This window comes from Leuciscus leuciscus (assembly GCF_965113295.1).
Source record: "Leuciscus leuciscus genome assembly, chromosome: 24".
Lineage (NCBI taxonomy): Eukaryota > Metazoa > Chordata > Actinopteri > Cypriniformes > Leuciscidae > Leuciscus > Leuciscus leuciscus.
The window spans coordinates 30,638,602-30,661,188 of NC_138723.1; the positions used below are offsets into that span (position 1 = coordinate 30,638,602).

Sequence of the window (22,587 nt, forward strand, 5' to 3'; positions counted from 1 at the left end):
TCTTCCGAGTTCTGACGTCATACGAAATAACTGGATTTGTCCCGCCGAAGAAACCTTACTCTGGTTGGTTTTAAAGGTCCAGTGTACATCATCATCTTGGCTGACACAAGGATTTCCTTATTTGACTGTAAAAAATTAAACAACAATAATTGCGCTTATAGGCAGGTTTTTAATTCGTCAAGTGGCATAAACATAATTGCAGTGACGTCTGGTCGCAATTATCAAAACACAAGAGTACAATCAGTTTCAATGTCTTTCCTTTGGTGGCGCAAAGCTACACCCAAGATATTTCAGTCTGTGCAATTAATTCTAACAAATCTTTCATATCTGTAAGTTTAAAGCATTTCTACAGGCCTAACAACACCTCCGATTTTTATTTATTTATTATTCTTTCTTTCTTTTTTTTAAGGCAAAGCACTGGTCAATTTTGAGATGTTTGGCTATTTTGCTTCCATAACTTGTCCTCCTTCAGAATAATGTGAAAAAAAACAAAAAAACATCCAAAATACAAATGTAAGTATTCGTTTTATTGCACTTCATCTGTAGTTTTCAATTTCAGTACATCTCTTAAAAGGCCGTGAGATTTTTTCTTCTCTTCAGTAGCACTTACAAACTTTACAGTTTTATTTACACCACGTTAATATAACTATTTATTCCTAAAAACAAACAAACAATTTTGTCTGTTGGGAGCATTTTCTGATTCATGAAGATATTCAGAATGTCAACAAAATGAAAAAAAAAAAAATATATATATTTTGAACCTCCAATCTTCAGATTTCTGTTCCGGGAAATGTATGCAAATGTATGCAAATGAGTGCATATTTAATTAGACAATGCCTCATTTGCATATTGTATTCACAATCATCTTTAATGTAATTACGTGTTAAATTAAGTATTAAATATCCAAATATTTCATTTAACAACTAAAAAAACTGTTCTATTTGTTGTATTATGCACTATATAGCAACCTATACATCTTTTAAATTAATACCGTTCGTATGTACTCAGTATAATCCATAGACAGTATAAGAAAGGTATAATCTTGATAGTTGATAGAGACCCGATTTCGAGGGAGAACCCGATTAGCCATGAGTTCTGCGCATGCGCGAGAAGCCTTACGTCATCCTCTGATCGCGCATGCGCACTGGCTGCGCTCGAATGCGTCTGCTCCTATGGAAACGCAGTGGGAAGCATGGGATGTTTGAAGTTTGGAAAACCGGAAGTGGAGGGAGATTCGAAACAGCGGATAAATTAGACGTGGAATGTGTTTATTAAAGTCATGGGATGATGGTAGAGTATAAAGACACTTTAATATCCGTTTAGGACTGTACAGAACGACAGTGTGTGTGTGTGTGTGTGTATCATGTCTGATGTTGTGTTTACAAACCGCAGCTAACGGTATTACTGCGCATGCTAATGACAGTTATTTATTTCTTGAATATTAATATAGAGCTCAATCGTATTAGTTTCTTCATTCGCAAATGTTGCTTTCATCCATTTCAAACGGATTAAAGGATGTGTTTATACTAATAGTGTAACTTAGCTGTTGTAATACAGTATTTTGGCTGCTGATTTTATTTGCTGCGGTTAAATTATGCAAAATAATAATAATATGGTTAATTTTAGATTCAAGTTTATTTACTTAAATACCTTATATTTGATTTATCTTGCTAACTTAGTGCTGTGGTTGAATTTTGTGGTAAATTGTTGTTATACTACAAGCATTCACTTTGACTCATGTTAAAATAAGTATGTTTATTTGTGTTTGTACTATTAATTTAGCTGTAAACCAGGTTTTAAAGAACCCCAGATAAATACTGCATATGATTCTACTTCAATATCTTGTTTAACATGTTATGCTGTAAATATGAGCAGATTTCACTCATGCTGTCTGTAATTCTCACGGTCCACATGAAGCTGGATGTTGTAGGAAGCAGATCTCCTGGTCCTCTGAAACGCCCCGTCAGTGCCGAGAATGGATGTGAAGTTCGAGGTTTTGTTGTCGTCCAGCATCAAGCGCCGGAAGCCGTGGCCCAGATTCTGCTGGCTTGGCCGGGTGAGATCATACGTTTACACATTTTTACTTTTTTTAATGCTTTGAAGCTAATGTAATGATTTCAAACAAACACCAATATCAAAGTCAAAAGTCATGTTACCAAGTACAATAAAATACTTGAATGCTACTCCACAGACTATAGACAGACAAAATACAATAAACCTCACTGCTATATAATCACAAAATATGCATATATACAGAAATTACAAAATAAGTGCTAAGCAACAAGATCAGTGGCTAAATAAATAAAATAAAATGAGTGACATAAGACAATAAAGTGACTTTTTTTGACACAACCATTTTTTTTAGCAGTAAGATTGTTGAATGTTTTTGAAAGAAGTCTCTTCTGCTCACCAATTCTGCATTTATTTGATCAAAAATGCATTAAAACAGTGATATATTATTATTTAATTATATGATTTAAAAATAGGTGTTTTCTATGTGAATATCTAGTAAAGTGTAATTTATTCCTGTGATCAAAGCTGAATTTTCAGCATCATTACTCCAGTCTTCAGTGTCACATGATCCTTCACAAATCATTCTAATATGAGGATTTGATGCTCAAGAAACATTTATGATGATTATCAATGTTATCAATATTATCAATTAACAGCTACTTTAAATTATATAGTTAAATAATAATATATCACTGTTCTTAAATGCATTTTTGATCAAATAAATGCAGTATTGGTGAGCAGAAGAGACTTCTTTTTACTGATCTGGAAGTTTTGAACAGTAGTGCATGTCAACACTGTTTTCTTTCAGGAAAAAGAGGGTGTTTTTCTGTTAGATGACAGTCGGATTAGTGAAGTACATTTGCCTTCGGGACGGACCAAAAAGAAGATCCCCAAACTTCAGCCGCTGTTGCAGAGGGTGGTGTCCATGTCAGCGTCTCAGAACGGTGAACGATCGTCACTCATCAGTGTGTGTGTGTGTGTGTTGTGATGGGATCACACGTGTGTTCATCCATGTTATTCGCAGGCGTGTGGCTGGTGGGTCTGCTGGTCTCTGGAGAACTCTTCCTGTGGAACAAAGACAAGGATTCGCTCAAAACGGTCTCAGCAGTTCCTGCGGTTCATCAGCTGGTTTCTTCCATCAAAGGTCTGTGTAAAGTCGGGCATACACCGTGCCATTTCAGCAAGGTTACCTTCTCACACTGTTCGAGTAGCTCGCATGCGATGTAAAACTAAAGCTCGCGTTTTATGTGTTCACACTATACGTGTGAAATATGCCCAATGTAATGGCTTTCCAAAGTCTTTGCCGCTGATAATAAGAGTAAGCAAGTTTAGAACGCAAACAAACAGAGTCCATGCAGACGGATATAGATGCAAACAAATGTCTTTCTTTATTACTTGTGCTCCATTAAACATGGTCTCAAAACTTCTTGTGGCCTTTGCTTGGTCACACGTACACACAAAGCCATACCTTGTAGACAGCATAAGACTAAAATCCACCTTGCAAGCTACTCGGTCAAAACCTGTGTGCTTCCCAATTACCAACACACACACTTGTTGCTCAGGTGCTCTAATTATACACAGTCACAGCGCCACCCAGTGGACAACAACAACTTTACCATACAATAAAAACAGCAGGTGGCTTGGAAGACGTGGGTAATTGCAACTGGAGGTAAGCAACAGTAATTTGCTGTAGTTTGAGCTACAGAACTTAAACATCTCCCTCTTTTGGTTTCTTTCTTGCTGCGTTAAAGATTAAATGGTTTAACTTCTATTTTAGCGCAGGCGCAGTGAGGGAAAACACACTGAGTTTAGGGCAATCGGTTCGTAGCTCTGCTTCAACTGTGCAATATAGTTACGAGGAGTGTAATTTTCATTTTCTACGGATGATGATTTCAAAATCATTTTTTTGACATTCCAGAAATTCATCCGACCATCCGATTGCCGGTCGGGAGAGGTTAATCGCCTCTCGTTCTTCGCTCAAAAAAGAGTCGCACGAGTCAGAATTTGGCTCAAAATCGCACAAAAAAATTACGCAGTGTATTATCCAGCCCGAAATTTTCGCACATTAAAAAATAAATATGACCTCATGTTTTGTTAAACGGGTGGTTGAATATAATTTAACTTTTTTAACTTTAGTTAGTGTGTAATGTTGCTGTTTGAGCATAAACAACATCTGCATAGTTACGACGCTCAAAGTTCAAAGCAAAGGGAGATATTTGCTTTTAAAGAAATCGCTTTTTAAGGACTACAACAAACAGCTGGTAGAGACTACAGGACATTCCTCCCGGGTTAGTGACATCACAAACCCTAGAATTTACATAAACCCCGCCCCCTGAACACGATTTATAGATTATCAGGACAGAATATGCTAATCAATGACTAGAAGATAACTACACATAAGCTTCATAAACTCATCAACTAACCATTCAGAAATGTCCTGTTGCTTCTACATTCTTCTTGAGTCTCTCCGTCTTTGTCTGACTCCGGTTTGAACATAAGAGGCTAAAAGAGCATGTCTGTGTGAGGTAAAAGGACACAACCTCTTGAAGCTCCGCCCCCTGTTCCGGGAGCAGCAGCTCATTTGCATTTAAAGGAACAGACACAAAAATGGTGCGTTTTTGCTCACCCTCAAAAAGTGACAATTTTAACATGCTATATAAAAATATCTGTGGGGTATTTTGAGCTAAACCTTCACACACACACTCTGGGGGCATCAGTTACTTAATTTACATCTTGTGAAAAGGGCATTATACCACCCCTTTAATCACGTTTATACACTGCCTCCGAAACTTTCATCCGTCATTAAAAAAATTCGGATCAGGTTTGATTTTCTGCGTTTTCCGCATCCGTAGCAAGCATTTCGAGAGGTGTTTTAACAATTCAGAGCCACCGAATGAAGAATACGACCTTAAGAGTTCAACTTTTCCTGATGCACATCCAGTAATCATCCTCAAACTAACACGGCTCGTTTTACGCAGGTTCTGCGACTACACTAGGACTTTCTCTGCTGGTTTCGGAGAATGCGCAGAGAGTTTTCCTGGCCTCTTTTACCGGACAGGTATTCCTCTGGGAGTGTACGACACCTCAGGATCTAAGTGGCCCGCGGGACACCACCATCACGGGACGCTGGAGTCACATATCATGCCATGAAAACACTCAACTGCCCTCCGTAAAGGACAAAGAGGCTTCCGTTCATAGTGTGTTTGTGAAGAACCAGGTAAAAACAGTGAAAAGAGTCTTAGGGTGTCATCACACCTACAGATTGTGTGTTTTGTTCCGAAACAGGGACTTAATATGTTACGATGTTGCTTTTTCTCCTTGGTTCCGGTCGCTTTCACAAGGCAACCTTTCAAAGCGTACCAAAATGTGTTGATGCAAGTCACATGCGAGTAACTCTCCTCTTATTGGTTAGAGATAAGTCTGCATCATCCATCAAGATGATTGACAGGTTCGCTCCATCAACTTATTGTGGCTTTATTTGTAACTGTCGAGACACATGCAAACACTATACGAATGTAGCCGTCATTAAATTATAAACTACATTATTATTAATACTGCAGTAAATTCACACGCTCTCTGGTCTCCCAGCGCTGTTTACGGTGTCAAGACACACTGTGCGAATGTTATAATGCAGCGGGAGCAGGAATCAAGGCTTCGTCTGGACCGTGTTCTCGCACGGAGAAGCGCAAATAAACTACATATTTACATTTAGCAGACGCTTTTATCCAAAGCGACTTACATTGCATTTCAAGGTACAGATTTACATTCTTATCAGTTCTTGCTTTCCCTGGGAATCGAACCCATGACCTTGGCGTTGCAAACGCCAACGCTCTACTGTTTGGACATATTCAAATGAGTGCATATATAACATTATAAGATGAAGAGGTGCTCTTTTGGTTTTCAGCTGTGATAACTAATGTGCTCACTCACAGAATCAGACACTACTATTTATATGGCACATTTTCGGTTATGAATTATAATACCATTTGGTCTATTGGGTCTGATTGCTTCCATACCCTCTCGTTCAGGCGATCTCAGAGTGGTTGTTTTGGTGCGGATCCGAGCGTGATTGCCGTGTTCACACATGCCTAAACGAACCAAACCTAGGGAGAAAACACACCTCGTTCTGAAACAAAGCACTCTTCATGTTGCTTAGGTTTTTTCCATATGTATTATATTTCGCTGTGGTGTTTTTAGGCAGTGGGTGACGCGTGTCTGAGCGCGTTTGTGTTCACTGCTGATGGGAAGCTCACCGTCACCTTGCTGAAAATCCAGTGGGACTCGACATGGGAAAACAAACTCAGGTCAGATGATGTTAAATGTGCTTTTATTTATTAGAATTCCGGCATCATTTGTTCATTTCACTTGGAAGTATTGTTTATGGTGATTTGTAATTATTATTATTAATAAATGTAATTATTTATTTTACATTGGCCGTTTTTATTATTTTTATTATGGATATTTTGCACGCTATTAAATATATGCAAGAAAATACAATGAAAATACAGGGCAGGAAGAGATTATTTAAAGTCTCCAGCTACATCAAACTAATAAAAACAGTCAATATAATCATAACAACAACTAATATTAAAAACCACAGATAGGCAAATAGCATGTATATGTATATATTTGTGATAATATGTAAGCATGCATATGTACATGCTTGTGTGAATGATATGTCTATCTATAAAAAATACGTACGCATATATACATGTTAGTGCCTGCAGAGAGGACAGTAATTTATATATCAGAAATAATCAGTAATAATATATGGATTTATATATAATAACAAGCTGCTTTTATCCAAAGCAACTTGCATTGCATTCAAGATGCGTATAGTGTTTGTTCAGTTCATGCATTTCCTGGAATCATTCCCTGGCCTCTCGATCTTCATTACTTTATTCTGTTTTGTTTGGCAGTTCAGTAGGTTTCAGTGTTAACTGGTCCTCGAAGTGTTTCCCGTTCAACCAGCTCCTGCCTCCATGCAAACCAGTGAAGTCCAGAGGTGCTCTGGTTCCAGCGTTCTCTCCAGATGCTCAACTATTAGCAGTGGTCCTGAACCAGAGAGACCCGAGGGTAAGCTCACCGCTACATTCAGACCTACAGGCACAGGAATGACATTTGTGCAGTGTTAAAAAGCCTTGTTCTCTGTGATCTGAAAGGCCACGCAGGTGTTGTTCATCAGCACTCAGAACTTTGTGACGGTTTCCAGCCTGTTAGGAGGATGTGGCGTGAAGATGCTCATTATTCCAGCTAAATATGTGAGGTGAGTGTTTTAAAAGTCTCAGCTGGATGGTATCTGATTGGCTGGTTGTATGAACAGGTTTATATTAGCTTGTATGCCAGACTGCTACAATGACATATCTGATATTGATGGAGTTTGTGAGGTTGTTTCCCTCCCCATCTTCAAGATTCACCAGTTTTATTTGTCACATTAAATAAACCTGGTCAGCTGCTTAGATGCATAAATAAATGGTAGGTAAAAATGATAAAATAAGATGTGCATTAAATATAGTAGGTAAAAATGGTGAAATAAGATGTGCATTAAATATGAAAGAATTGTGTGTAAAAATGGTAAAATAGGATGTGCTTTAAATATAAATTTTTGGTAAAATGGTAATATAATCATAATGTGCTTTAAATAGGTGAAGATTATTCAAATAAGATGTGCATTAAATATAAATAGTAGGTAAAAAATATAAAATAAGATGTGCATTAAATATAAATAAATAGTACGTAAAAATGGTAAAATAAGATGTGCATTAAATAGATAAAATGTATAAATTAAGATGTAAATTAAATATAAATAAACAGATAGTAAAAAATATGTCCAGTGCATTAAATATAAATAAATAGTAGTTAAAATGGTGTACTAATATATAAATAAGAAATAATAATGAAAAAATAAGTAGTAGTACTACTACTACTACTACTACTACTAATAATAATAATAATAAACAAAATAGCAATAAGGCTAATGAGTAGTCCAATGTACAGAGAATGTGCAAGAATAGGAAGTACAAAAATGCAGAGTATGTTGTGAGGGAGTAACAAAACAAGTATAGTAGATTATAACAGAGAATTATAATTTTGAGGATGATCAATGCAGTGTTTTCCTGCAGGTCGTACTGGGTGTGTTGTGTCAGCTGGACACCAGAAGGGCTTTATCTGGCCTGTGTGCTCAAGAGAGGCTCTCTGCTCATGCTGGCTCGTCTGGGGGGACTCGTGTCTCTGTCCACCACAGGATGTAGTGTTGAATTCGGTGCCGCCCACTTCCTGCCTCTTCACCCACTCGTCACCTACAGGTGATCTGATTGGTTCCTCTGGTTGACGTTGAAGTTGATATTGTACTCTATCAGATATTGAGTTGTTTTTCTCACATGGTTTTAGAAACACAAATGGAGGAGATGAGCATTAAATATAAGATGTGCATTAAATATAAATAAATAGTTGGTAAAATGAGATGTGCATTAAATATAAATAGTAAGTAAATTTCATGTCTTGTGTTCATGACCCCAGTTATTGCAAGCCGTTGGGTTATGCATATTGCGATATATACATTTGCGATATTTCGGTATATTGTGCAGCCCTATTGTGTATGATAATTTTCTTCCAAATACGATAATTTTGAGCTTCTGGTATTATACTTGGACATTTTCAGTCTGGCAACACTGTTTTCAATGTCATCCGTAGACCTCCAGTGCCTTTGCAGACACAAGATGGCGGCCTGTCCAGCTCGAGCGTGTCACTCCGTGACCCCATGAGACAGCGGTTCTCCGTGACCTGTCATCCTCGCCAGCCGTTCCTCATCGTGTCCGACGGGTACATGATAACTGTGCTCAGGATGACCAAACGCCCGTCTGCTGTCGCGATCATGAGTGCCCTCCTGCTGGACTCTGCTCAAGGACTGGAGAACATACGCGAGGTCCTGGGTTCATCTCAGGTCAGCGGAGGGGAAGGGAAATCATGTTTGTTCATCATGTTTTATTGCTGTTTTGATGGTTCACTAGCAGTGTTGTGGGAAACTCATTACAAGTAACTTGAGTTACGTAATCAGATTACTTTTTTTCAAGTAACTAGTAAAGTAATGCATTACTTTTACATTTACAGCAAAATATCTGAGTTACTTTTTCAAATAAGTAACGCAAGTTACTTTTTCACATTTATTGACTGACAGCTCTCTTGTCCCCATGTTGAGAAAAATTGTAAGTGCAGAGACTGTGTGTGTGTGTGTGTGTGTGTGTGTAAACATGATGGTTATTGTCATTCTTGACTAAATGTGAGCGAGCATTTACACGTCTCACTTGCACAAAAAAGATTCAGTATTCCTCAAAATGAATAAAATAAGTGAAATGCAAAATCAGAATAATACGCAAACCTCCAATAATTAAATATGTTTAATAAAACAAATATTTTTATGCATTTAATCTCACTTTATTGACCAATGTACTTGCTGCTGATCTTCAATGATTCAGTTAAGCCATAAGCAAAAGTGACTTTAGATTTTTAGTTTTTATTGGTAAATAAGTGTTAAACTTTTTTCTCCTGCATCCTATTCTTCCGTTATCCAGAAAGGTTTGCTTGAGCGGCGCCCTTTACTGTACACGTGTGAATTTGCATTTCCTTCAGCCTTATTATAAAAATTTTGGTCTGAAAGGGCCTTTACATTTGCCCAAAAATAGAACTTTTTTGTTATAAAAAAAAACAAGCCCAGCCCAGGTGAGAAAAAGTAACGCTTTTCTTAAAAAGTAACTAATTAGTTACTTTTTAAGGGAGTAAAGCAATATTGTAATGCATTACTTTTCAAAGAAACGTTCCCCAACACTGTTCACTAGTGTGTTCTGGGTGTTTCAGCCTCAGGTCAGGTCTAGGCTGGAATCCATGTCCACGCTGACGTTCACTGGAAGTCTTCTGGCTCTTAAAGAGAAAGAAAGCCCTCTGACCACACTACCTCTCTACCTGCGAGGTACAGGAGACCTCACACAGTGTACTGAGACAGCTCAGGTAAGCTCATCTCAAACGCTTTTTGCATATAAATGGTCATTAAAGGGGTCATGACATGAGAAATCAAATTTTCCTTGATCTTTTGACATATAAGAGGTATTTATACCATTAAAACATTTCACAAAAAACAAACAACTCTGCAAGTTTCAGAGTTTAAATGTTCTCCTCATTATAAACAAAGCATTTATTTAATCAAGCTCCAAAAACAGCTCGTTTTGATATTGGGTGATCTATGACGTCACACGGGCAAATACATTTGCATATGACGCTTCCAGAGCAAAACATTGACGTATAGTTATACATCATTGCACCATAGGCCCCCACCCACTGGCCACATACACCCCGCCCACTGGTCACATAGGCCACGCCCACTGGCCACATATACCCTGGCCACATAGGCCCCGCCCACTGGCGTTCAGTTGCTTAACGGCTGACATTTGCCTACAGTAGATGTGAGCATCGCATCAAAAGCAAATAAAACGCATTATAAAGACTGATGCTGTCTACACTGATACAGTATACAGATGCGTGTTCAGTTTCTGAAGGACTCCACGCGCTTGAGTCTGTCGACAACAGGACAAATGGAAGAGTGAAAGAACGTTTGCATTGATCGTCCAGTTTAAACAGCTGGTTTGTGTCTCTGTACAGACTTCAGAAGATCTCAGCATCGGAAACAAGTGGATGGTTTATTTTAAGTGGCATCATGGATTGCGTTGCAGGATTATATGTTTGTTCGGGGCATTTGACTGCAGATCGTTTTGTAAACGGCACAGTGTAATGGAGAGTTCGCAAAGAAACCTTTGTTGACGGATGAAGCAGTGACTTTATTGAATCTGACAGCAGCTGCACCACAAACCGTCAGTAAATTAATTCATAATGTTTTGCCTGTAAATGACATTTTATATGGATAATGTTTTTAAAACACTTACTCACATGCACTAGCGAGTGGGCGTTGATACGGTTCCCTTTGCAATGACGCTAGCCACATTATAGTGGCTGTTTACTGACAAGCCTTAGTGGAGCCGTGCATTAAAAACAGATCATTTCAGACACAGGGTCAGAATGAGGGTTGAAAACATTTTTTCCCCCACATATATATGTTTTTTGAGTGCAAAAAACTTTATTAGCATTACAAAAACAGCCTTTTTCCACCTTAGAAACATTGCTAAGCTACGTATTATGCTATCAGTTTCTGATGCAGAAAAGTTAGTTCATGCATTCATGACCTCGAGACTAGATTACTGTAATACTTTATTAGCTGGTTGTCCTGCATCCTCAATAAACAAGCTACAGTTAGTCTAAAATGACTGAGCCTGGGTTCTCCCAAGGTTTTTTTTCTCCATTAGGTCACCTGATGGAGTTTTTCGGTTCCTTGCCACTGTTGCCTTTGGCTTGCTCAGTTGGGGATATTTTGGGGATATTTAATTTAATTTGATCAATCAATAAATTCCACTACAAACAAACCTTGTTGTATTATTTTAATTTAATACTGTGAAGCTGCTTTGATACAATCTGTATTGTGAAAAGTGCTATACAAATATACTTGACCTGACTTGACTTGACTTGACAAGTGAACCTTAAGGAACATATTAATAAAAAAATATATAACCTCATGTAACCAAGGTCATAACCTCTTTAAACAGACTGAACAGAGATGGCAATATGATGCCATGCAAAAAAAGCAATGTGAAAAAAAAAAATTTTTTTTTACTGTAGCTCAATATTATAAAAAAAATTATTTAATAAAAAAAAATCAAACTTTAATTTTTTTTTTATTAAAATGTGAATAATACAATGAAAATAATGAATAATATGATCTCTTTAGGATGAGGAAGATCATGACTCTGATGAAGACCCGTATGCCTGCTCACGCATGGAAGATGGAGGCAAGCTTGAGTTTGCGTCGATGTTTGACACTCTTCATGCTCAGGCACAGACAGATCCAGAGTCCACGTCCTCAGGTCTGCAGGAGGATCTGAACCGGGTTCACAAGAACCTTCTGAGAGCCTGGGCTCTGGCCGTTTCTCTGGGTGGGTCCATGGAGCAGAGAGAGCGTCTCCTCAAATACACAATCCTGTGCATCATTCGACTCGTAAAGCTTCTCAGGGTCCGCGACTCGAAGAGTACGAGCACATGGCTCACACACGCCCTTCACACACTCAGGACTCTCCTGTCGTTTCTGCCGTGGGACGCCACACACTCCTCAGGCACGGGCTGTCTGGGCGTCACAGTGGAGCTCACTAGATGTTTCGTAGACATTTTCGTCCCACTTTCATCATCAGGTGTAGCACTTTCCTCACAGAACTTTAGCACGGCGCTCTTCGTCCTTCAGCAAGCGTCTCGGAGTGTGGACCGGGCCTACAGCCTCCCGTCGAGAGCATTGCATCATGGGGAGGATGGCCAGCAAACATATTCCTCTGATATGTTTTCTGTTCTGATATTACAAGAAGACACTGAGACAGTAACACAGACTGCACGACAACAACCTTCTAATAGGTACTTTTTGGTGTTCTTGAGAAGTAGGGTTTTTCCTAAATTTCGTACTATTTTTTTTTCTTCTTCCAGTCATCATCTATTTAGGTTCATAGTTACCACCCAGAACACCCTAGTAACTTAATAGCAACATAAAAAAACAATCAGAACATAGTTACAACCACATAGCAGCACCATAGCAATCACCCTGAACAACTTTGTAACTTCATCGCGACATATATAAAAACACTCAGATAGTCTTAGCAACCACATAGCAACACCCTAGCAACCACCCAGAACACCTTAGTAACTTCAAAGCAACATAAAACCCCTCAGAACATATTAGCAACCACATAGCAACACCCTAGCAATCACCCAGAACATCCTAGTAACTTCATAGCAACATATAAAAACACTCAGAACAGATTATCAACCACATAGCAACACCCTAACAACCATCCAGAACACCCTAGTAGCTTCATAGGAACATATAAAAATACTCAGAACATATTAGCAACCACATAGCAACACCCTAGCAACCATCCAGAACACCCTAGTAACTTCATAGCCACATATAAAAAACACTCAGAACATATTAGCAACCACCCAGAACACCTTAGAAACTTCATAGCAACATATAAAAAAAAACACTAAGATAGTCTTAACTTTAGCAACCACATAGCAACACCCTAGCAACCAACCAGAATCACCTAGTAACTTCATAGCAACATATAATAACATTCAAAACATATTAGCAACCACATAGCAACACCATAACAAAAACCCAGAACAAGCCAGTAACTTCATAGAAGCATATAAAAACACTCGGAACGTTTTAGCATTAGTAACCACATAGTAATTCCCTAGCAACCACCCAGAACAATCTAGTAACTTCATAGCAACATATAAAAACAATCAGAAAGTCTTAGCAACCATCCATAACACCCTATTAACTTTGTAGGACACATAAAAACAATCAGAGCATATTAGCAACCACCCAGAACAACCTAGTAACTCCATAGCAACATATAAAAACACTCAGCATGTCTTAAAACCACATAGCAACACCCTAGCAACCATCACACTAGTATCATGGCAAGCACTACTCACAATTTTTTTATTTTTATAACAGATGTGAGAGAATGTCGACAGCATTGCCGTTTGGCCTGAGTTCCCTGTTGTGGTTTTCAGATTGGTGGTTATTTGGCGTGAGCTGTACAGATTGGCTTTGCGGTACCAGGAGGAGTTACGCCACCAAAGAGGTCAAGGGGTCGTAAAAAACGAGTTGGAGAAGATGTCAGTTATTATAGCTCAAGTCCAGCAAGCTTTACAGTCTGCCGGAGATCGTCTTGAGGAGAGCCACACATTACGAAGTTTCACCGGTAAGCATGTGTAACCATAACAGAAGCGACTTATGTTACATCATCATATCATAATAATGTTTCTCCATCCTCAGGTGAACAGCACTTTATTTTAGGTGAATATGCGGAGGGTGTTCAGGTTTGGAGGTCTGAATTGTTGGCAGAGAGAGAGAAAGGTCAGTCACTGTTTTTATTTCAGCTCACATGGTCATGTTAAATGTCACATGTCACTCACTACATCCGTCCTGCATCCCACAGCAGGTCCAATGACGTGTTACCTGGAGACACGCTACTGTCTGGCTCTTCTCTACGCGCAGCTGTTTCAGTATCGACTGCGAGAGGCTCAAGGTCTCTGTGACCGTCTGGCACATCAACTACAGTCGCGTGCAGGACGAGAGGAAGAGGACATGCCAGGAGGGGCTGGTGAGATTATTACTTCTGCAGACACAATTTCAAAACGCTCAGATATTTTTCAAATAGCCAAGCTATCAGTTCATCACCAAAACAAAGTTTGTTCTTGACATCTTAACTTAAAGGTGACCTATTATGCCCCTTTTCACTAGATGTAATAAAAGTCTCTGGTGTCCCCAGAATGTGTCTGTGAAGTTTCAGCTCAAAAACCCCACAGATCATTTATTATAGCTTGACAAATTTGCCCCCATTTGGGTGTGAGTAAAAATACACTGTTTTTGTGTGTGTACCTTTAAATGCAAATGAGCTGCTGCTCCCCGCCTCCTTTCCAAAAGAGGGCGGAGCCTTTACAGCTCCTGCTTCGGATACTCCGGCAATAACAAAACTGGAGAATGTCACACAGCCAAAATGTCAGAAATGGTCAGTAGGTGTGTTCAGCCTTACATGTTCGAACCGGAGTCGGACACTAATTAGCACTATTTAAATAAAGGTAAAAAAAGAAAAGAAAAAAAGAACTGACCCTCGTTTGTGAAGCAGTCCCATGTAAAATGATTTGCGCAAATATATAACACTTTAATGACTTTCTTCGCCACATTTCCTTCATAAATAAAATTCATCCACGGTGTCGTCAGTGGCTCAGATGCCAGGAGTCTATGTTCTCGTGACTCGTTCGAAGCAGAAATGGCGTGGTTCACTCAGGGCGGGGTTTATGCTAATAGGGCGGGGTTTATGCTAATAGGGCAGATCGTCATCGACTGTGGGCGGGGCTTACTCACAAGCAGGAGTAAATCTAGAACAGTTAGTTTGGAGAGACTGTTTATGATTTATGGGGATTATAAAAAAAGCAGTTGGTGGATTTTTACCCTTATAGGCTGGTTGTTTACATACACTGTGGACACACATGTGTTCAAACTAGGGATGTCAACGATTAATCGACGATCGATTAATTGTCGATAATACATTTAATCGATACAACTTATCGATCATCGATTAAGCAGGTCTTTATGCGTGTGCGTGCTGCTCAACCGCGAAACATGTAAAGCGAGCGCGCCGGAGTTATGTTTGGGACCATTTTACACCTTCATCATGACTGTAAGTTTGCGTGTGCATTCGCAGCCTTTTGTTTTGTGCAAATGTAAGTTGTAATACTGTTTATTTTCTGTAGGCCTATCTATATCTGATTTATCTCATATTGGATGCATTTGGTTAAGAATTAACTCTGTAGTAAAGCGTCAGCTTCAGCGCGCGCAGCTCAAACGGCAATGCACGACTAATAATGACTATTGGGACTGTAATATTACATAACATTATAAAGAGAACAATATTGTAATAAAACGTTGTAAATTATTTGGGTTTAGTTGCCGTGTCGCGTTGCTCCAGGAAGAGCGCGTCCACAACATGAGTAGTTCTGAATGAATGGCACGTAACTTAGTTCAAGTTCACTTGTGCATGAATTTGCGTCATTTTGTGCAGATATAATTTGTAATATTATGTTTATTTTGAATATATCTGATTAATCTCATATAGGACGCGTTTCTTTTAGATAAATAACGTGCTAGCAAAGTGCTCCAGTTTAACGGTAGCAGATTCATTCAGCGCGTGCAGTTGTTCCAGGAAGAGCGCGTCCACAACAGTCACACTAAGCGCATATGAGGCGGCGTTGGTGACACGTTGTATTAGTAGTTATATTTGATTATTAAATAATTAATTTAATTATCAATCACATCGAAACATTTTACAATCCTACTAGCCCTTTATTTATTTTTAAAACCATTCTAATTGATTTGGTGAGGAACATAGCGTTTTGAGCATCATAATTTGCAGACCCTTGTCATGCTGTTGGCCATAGCTACTGCAGTAGACGCATATCGCAGTATTAAGGCTAACGATTAATCGATTAATTGATCGTTAATTTAAACGACGATCGATCATGGGAATTTGTGAAAATTGACATCCCTAGTTCAAACACCTAATAAAAATGATTTTTGCATAATAGGTCCCCTTTAAATGATTTGTGTCTTGCAGTACATTTACATTTACATTTATTCATTTAGCTGACGCTTTTATACAAAGCGACTTACAATTGCTATATATGTCAGAGGTCGCACGCCTCTGGAGCAACTAGGGGTTAAGTGTCTTGCTCAGGGACACATTGGTGTCTCACAGTGGATTCGAACCCGGGTCTCTCACACCAAAGGCATGTGTCTTATCCATTGCGCCACCACCACCCCAATCGGCTTTCAAAATATAAAGAATTATTGTATCGGCCAAAATGTTCGTATCGGTGCATCCCTAATTCTAATATGCTGATTTGCTGCTCAAGAAACATTTGTATTCCTAGATTGCTGCAGTGAGTATCAGATTTCTCCCATCACTTGTACCCTGCAGATGAGTCTGTGTTTGAGTGCTGGCTCTCGGGGCCGGTGGGGCGTGAAGCGGCCTGCGCAGTGGTTCAGTCTCTCGGCAGGTTTATGGCTGCGTACTTCACCAATCGCCCGCTCTGCATCCTCCCGCCACACAATGTGGACGTGTTGCCGCCTCTTCACTTACCAAACAGTGAGTTCAGGGAAAACAAAATACCAGTGTGGCTATTTCACTGCACTGTATGCTATTTTTGAACCGCATGGAATGTGTAGTTTACAATCACAGCACTCTGTATCCCATAATACAATGTATTGCACTTGACCTTCAGTGTCTTAATGTGCCGGTTGAACCTGAAACGATTTTTAAAGCAACACTAAGGAAATTTTTTTACCTTAAAATAATGTTTCCAAAATCGTTTCAGTGATTCATCAAGTCGTAACAGGGTGAATGGCACTTCTGGATTCGCTTTGCGACCCTCTATCTGCTATAACCGCACTATGCAAGTTTGCCAAACCGGGTCGCGTTTCTGTAGTTCAAATGAGACATAAGAAACTACAAATTTGACTTGCTTTACGGCAAGCGTTACAATAGTCATTATTTAGTTTTTCTTTGTTTCTGATGTCACAATACATCATACTTTTTAATGAAATCATGCAACATACTCTACCTTGTCTGTGGACATCGTTCATTCCAAAGCCGGTGCTGGATAAACAGCGAGCGTGTGTGCGATGGTAGGCTAACTTATTTACGACAGCGGTAATGGACAATTCCGCTTCCAACCTGTAGGGGGACCGAAGAGGTAAAGTGCCTTAGTGTTGCTTTAACATCTATTTCTTGAATTGACTGGATCAGGCTATTAAAAGTTCAGACATTTTTACACAAAATTGGGTTCAAATGCAAAACATAGACAGTTTTTTTTTAGATGATAATCAGACATGCAGTGACGTAATGAGGTCATGTGACAGACAGATGCAGGTGTGCGTGTGGTGGAGTTGATGAGTGTAACAGATGCTGTCTCAGACACAGGTGTGTGTGTGGTGGAGTTGATGAGTGTAACAGATGCTGTCTCAGACACAGGTGTGTGTGTGGTGGAGTTGATGAGTGTAACAGATGCTGTCTCAGACACAGGTGTGTGTGTGGTGGAGTTGATGAGTGTAACTGAGATGCTGTCTCAGACACAGGTGTGCGTGTGGTGGAGTTGATGAGTGTGTGGTGGAGTTGATGAGTGTAACAGATGCTGTCTCAGACACAGGTGTGCGTGTAGTGGAGTTGATGAGTGTAACAGATGCTGTCTCAGACACAGGTGTGCGTGTGGTGGAGTTGATGAGTGTGTGGTGGAGTTGATGAGTGTAACAGATGCTGTCTCAGACACAAGTGTGCGTGTGGTGGAGTTGATGAGTGTAACAGATGCTGTCTCAGACACAGGTGTGCGTGTGGTGGAGTTGATGAGTGTGTGGTGGAGTTGATGAGTGTAACAGATGCTGTCTCAGACACAGGTGTGCGTGTGGTGGAGTTGATGAGTGTAACAGATGCTGTCTCAGACACAGGTGTGCGTGTAGTGGAGTTGATGAGTGTAACAGATGCTGTCTCAGACACAGGTGTGCGTGTGGTGGAGTTGATGAGTGTAACAGATGCTGTCTCAGACACAGGTGTGCGTGTGGTGGAGTTGATGAGTGTAACAGATGCTGTCTCAGACACAGGTGTGTGTGTGTGGTGGAGTTGATGAGTGTAACAGATGCTGTCTCAGACACAGGTGTGCGTGTGGTGGAGTTGATGAGTGTAACAGATGCTGTCTCAGACACAGGTGTGCGTGTGGTGGAGTTGATGAGTGTGTGGTGGAGTTGATGAGTGTAACAGATGCTGTCTCAGACACAGGTGTGCGTGTGGTGGAGTTGATGAGTGTAACAGATGCTGTCTCAGACACAGGTGTGCGTGTGGTGGAGTTGATGAGTGTGTGGTGGAGTTGATGAGTGTAACAGATGCTGTCTCAGACACAGGTGTGCGTGTGGTGGAGTTGATGAGTGTAACAGATGCTGTCTCAGACACAGGTGTGCGTGTGGTGGAGTTGATGAGTGTGTGGTGGAGTTGATGAGTGTAACAGATGCTGTCTCAGACACAGGTGTGCGTGTGGTGGAGTTGATGAGTGTAACAGATGCTGTCTCAGACACAGGTGTGCGTGTAGTGGAGTTGATGAGTGTAACAGATGCTGTCTCAGACACAGGTGTGCGTGTGGTGGAGTTGATGAGTGTAACAGATGCTGTCTCAGACACAGGTGTGCGTGTGGTGGAGTTGATGAGTGTAACAGATGCTGTCTCAGACACAGGTGTGTGTGTGTGGTGGAGTTGATGAGTGTAACAGATGCTGTCTCAGACACAGGTGTGCGTGTGGTGGAGTTGATGAGTGTAACAGATGCTGTCTCAGACACAGGTGTGTGTGTGGTGGAGTTGATGAGTGTGTGGTGGAGTTGATGAGTGTAACAGATGCTATCTCAGACACAGGTGTGCGTGTGGTGGAGTTGATGAGTGTAACAGATGCTGTCTCAGACACAGGTGTGTGTGTGGTGGAGTTGATGAGTGTAACAGATGCTGTCTCAGACACAGGTGTGCGTGTGGTGGAGTTGATGAGTGTGTGGTGGAGTTGATGAGTGTAACAGATGCTGTCTCAGACACAGGTGTGCGTGTGGTGGAGTTGATGAGTGTAACAGATGCTGTCTCAGACACAGGTGTGTGTGTGGTGGAGTTGATGAGTGTAACAGATGCTGTCTCAGACACAGGTGTGCGTGTGGTGGAGTTGATGAGTGTAACAGATGCTGTCTCAGACACAGGTGTGCGTGTGGTGGAGTTGATGAGTGTAACAGATGCTGTCTCAGACACAGGTGTGCGTGTGGTGGAGTTGATGAGTGTAACAGATGCTGTCTCAGACACAGGTGTGCGTGTGGTGGAGTTGTCTCAGGCTCGTGCAGCAGTGGCGGTTCGCTTCGATCAGCTGTCGGAGGTGTGGACGGTGGATTACGCTCTAGAGCTCCTCCTGCTGGGCGGGCTGATCCCTGAGGCCGTGTGGATGGCACAGCGTCTGGGAGACTGGAAGATGGCGGCCACCCTCGGCCTGGCGTACACCAACTACTGCAGTGGCCATCTAGACTTCAGCAGGTTTGTTGTAAGCATGAACAGTGTTGGGGTAACTCATTACAAATAACTTGAGTTATGTAATCAGATTACTTTTTCAAGTAACTAGTAAAGTAACGCATTACTTTTAAAATTTACAACAAAATATCTGAGTTACTTTTTCAAATAAGTAACAAAAGTTCGATAAGTAACGATACCCTCATGTCACGATTCGATACATATCACGATACTGAACTCACAATATGATATTATTGCGACACTCCAAGACATATGGTAAAAGGTTAACAAAAAATGTGCTGTTGATTAAAATGCTAAATTTTATATTACATTGTGTGTGTAAATTAAAAGGCTTGAACTTGATGCTGAAACCCAGTGCAGGACAATAGAGACACCAGAATAACAATATTCATGATTCTGAAGCTGAAAATACTGAATTATTTTAGACGAATATGCTTGTACTCTGTTACTGACTAGATTTTTACTTTTATATGCCACTTTTTACTGGTAACATCAGACATTTGGCATTATCAGGACCCACAAATATTCCCCCATTGCATCACTGTACATTATATTCAACATTATATAGTAGTTTCATGTAGTACTGACTAACACTAACTATACACAATACATATTGTCACTATCCACGATACATATTGTTGCATTTTTGTATTGCGATATATTGTTACACCCCTACAAGTTACTTTGTTTTCACATTTATTGACTGACATATTGACTTGTCCCCATGTTGAGACAAATCGAAGTGCAGAGGCGTTGTGTGTGTGTGTGTGTAAACATGATGGCTATTGTAGTTCTAGACTAAACGTGAGCGTGCATTTACTCACTTGCACAAAAAAAGATTCAATATTCCTCAAAATGAATAAAATCAGTGAAATGCAGAATCAGAATACTATGCAAACCTCCAATAACTAAATATGTTAAATAAAACATGCATAATCTCACTTTATTGACCAGTGTACTTGCTTCTGACCTTCGATGATTCGGTTAAACCATGGGCAAAAATGACGTGAAAGAAAAAAAATGTGAAAGGGCCTTTACATTTGCCCAAAAATATAACTTTTTTGTTATAAAAAAACAAGCCCAGCCCAAGTGGAAAAAAAGTAACGCAAAAGTAACGTAACATATTACTTTTCTAAAAAAGTAACTAAGTAACGCAATTAGTTACTTTTTAAGGGAGTAACGCAATATTGTAATGCTTTACTTTTCTAAGTAACTTTCCCCAACACTGAGTACGAATGTCTGGTATCCTCTCGCTTCAGATGCCACAGTGATATATTATTATTTTTTTTGTATTCCTCATGTTTTGGTCCTCAAGCCTGCAGTGGAGAGAGCTGCACCTTCCCCCCGAGCTGAAGCCTGCAGTGATATTCCACGATCAGCTGGAGGAGTTACTGGGTCGAATGCTTGGGTCTGAAGGGGACGGTAACAAAGGTAAAAATAGGATATTTTTGTGAATTGTGAGATCTATACCCCATAGTTAAGCAAGGTTTGGGAAGGTTTTAATTCTGCATATCTGAAAGGAACATTTCTAAAACATCCAAAGATATTTAAAAGGCCTATTTTCACTTTCGCCAACTTCCGACCTTTTCCATCAGCATCAGTATAAAACGGTTCATAACAAAACTTTAGTACTGTCATTGTTTATCACATTATTAAAGTTTTACACATCACAACTTTTGTGTTTTGTTTTAAAGATCTTTTATACATTTTAAGTCTGGTGGTGTTAGACTGACTGACCTATCTGTAAAAACGCTTATCTTCCAGAAAATCATTGTATAATTCACACACTGTGTATAATATAATATAATATAATATAATATAATATAATATAATATAATATAATATAATATAATATAATATAATATAATATAATGTAATGTAATGTAATATAGTATGATATAATATTCAGTGTTATTAATTAACTAAAACCTATGTAAATAAATTAATATATTTTACTCAATTTAAAAAAAATATATAATATAATAATTTGTTAACTAAAAGTATTTTATATATATTATTATGTGTAAACACTTTTATTTTGGATGTGATTAATCGCGATTAATCGTTTCACAGCTCTAAATAAAATATATGATTAAAAATACAATATATAAATAAATAAATATATTACATGAAACACTTAGTCTTATTGTTAACTAAAACTATCATATAAATAAATAAAATCTATTATAATTTTTTTTTTTTTTTAAATAAGTATAAAAATTTGATGAAACACTTAAACCTAAAAAGAAGCTTAATTGAAAATTTGAAATGTTACTTTGGCAACTAAATAAAATGAGTTTATGCTGAAGTGCTAAAATTACTAAAAACAGAAACAAAAATAAATTAAAGATAAATAATATATAAATATAAAAAACGAATAAAATTAACAAGCACATTTTAAAATGACTAAAATTGATATATAATATAATACAATATATTTCAATATAATATAATATCAGTCTTCATATGCTGCTTGTTTGTCTGTCCTTTAGACGCAGTGAGTGTTGAGGACGTGGATCTTCTTCAAGTCTCAGTGCAGGAGATCCTGAAGGCGTCCGTCATGGCGGAGGTGGACGTCGTCTCTCAGCCGTTAACACGACTGATGAACACAGCCAAAGAGCGAGCGACATCACTTCCTGTGCTGGTTCCTCCTGTGTTTTACCTGCCCGCTCCTCCTCTGTACTGTCCACAGCCTTCACCAAACACACAGGTCGCTCACACACACACAGAGGCGCCCGACTGTCACGTCTACCTCTGTCATGTCTTTCTCATCTTACAATACAATACAATACAATACAATACAATACAATACAATACAA

At 39.3% G+C, this 22,587-nt stretch overlaps 1 protein-coding gene across 1 annotated transcript in view; it reads left to right on the forward strand.

Moving 5' to 3' along the window:
• Positions 1 to 1,140: 1,140 nt before the first annotated feature.
• The window catches only part of cplane1 (ciliogenesis and planar polarity effector 1), a gene marked incomplete at its 3' end in the record, with an annotated part of 57,179 nt that continues 35,732 nt past the window's right edge, over positions 1,141 to 22,587 (forward strand). Inside the window, exons 1-19 of the mRNA XM_082158555.1 lie at positions 1,141 to 1,290; positions 1,918 to 2,056; positions 2,822 to 2,957; positions 3,038 to 3,157; positions 4,992 to 5,230; positions 6,211 to 6,317; positions 6,933 to 7,089; positions 7,176 to 7,279; positions 8,136 to 8,318; positions 8,707 to 8,956; positions 9,868 to 10,017; positions 11,843 to 12,513; positions 13,681 to 13,871; positions 13,946 to 14,026; positions 14,109 to 14,273; positions 16,650 to 16,817; positions 19,546 to 19,774; positions 21,084 to 21,199; positions 22,261 to 22,478. Coding sequence (XP_082014681.1) covers positions 1,976 to 2,056; positions 2,822 to 2,957; positions 3,038 to 3,157; positions 4,992 to 5,230; positions 6,211 to 6,317; positions 6,933 to 7,089; positions 7,176 to 7,279; positions 8,136 to 8,318; positions 8,707 to 8,956; positions 9,868 to 10,017; positions 11,843 to 12,513; positions 13,681 to 13,871; positions 13,946 to 14,026; positions 14,109 to 14,273; positions 16,650 to 16,817; positions 19,546 to 19,774; positions 21,084 to 21,199; positions 22,261 to 22,478 — 3,366 coding nt within the window. The remainder of the gene's footprint in view (positions 1,291 to 1,917; positions 2,057 to 2,821; positions 2,958 to 3,037; positions 3,158 to 4,991; positions 5,231 to 6,210; positions 6,318 to 6,932; positions 7,090 to 7,175; positions 7,280 to 8,135; positions 8,319 to 8,706; positions 8,957 to 9,867; positions 10,018 to 11,842; positions 12,514 to 13,680; positions 13,872 to 13,945; positions 14,027 to 14,108; positions 14,274 to 16,649; positions 16,818 to 19,545; positions 19,775 to 21,083; positions 21,200 to 22,260; positions 22,479 to 22,587) is intronic.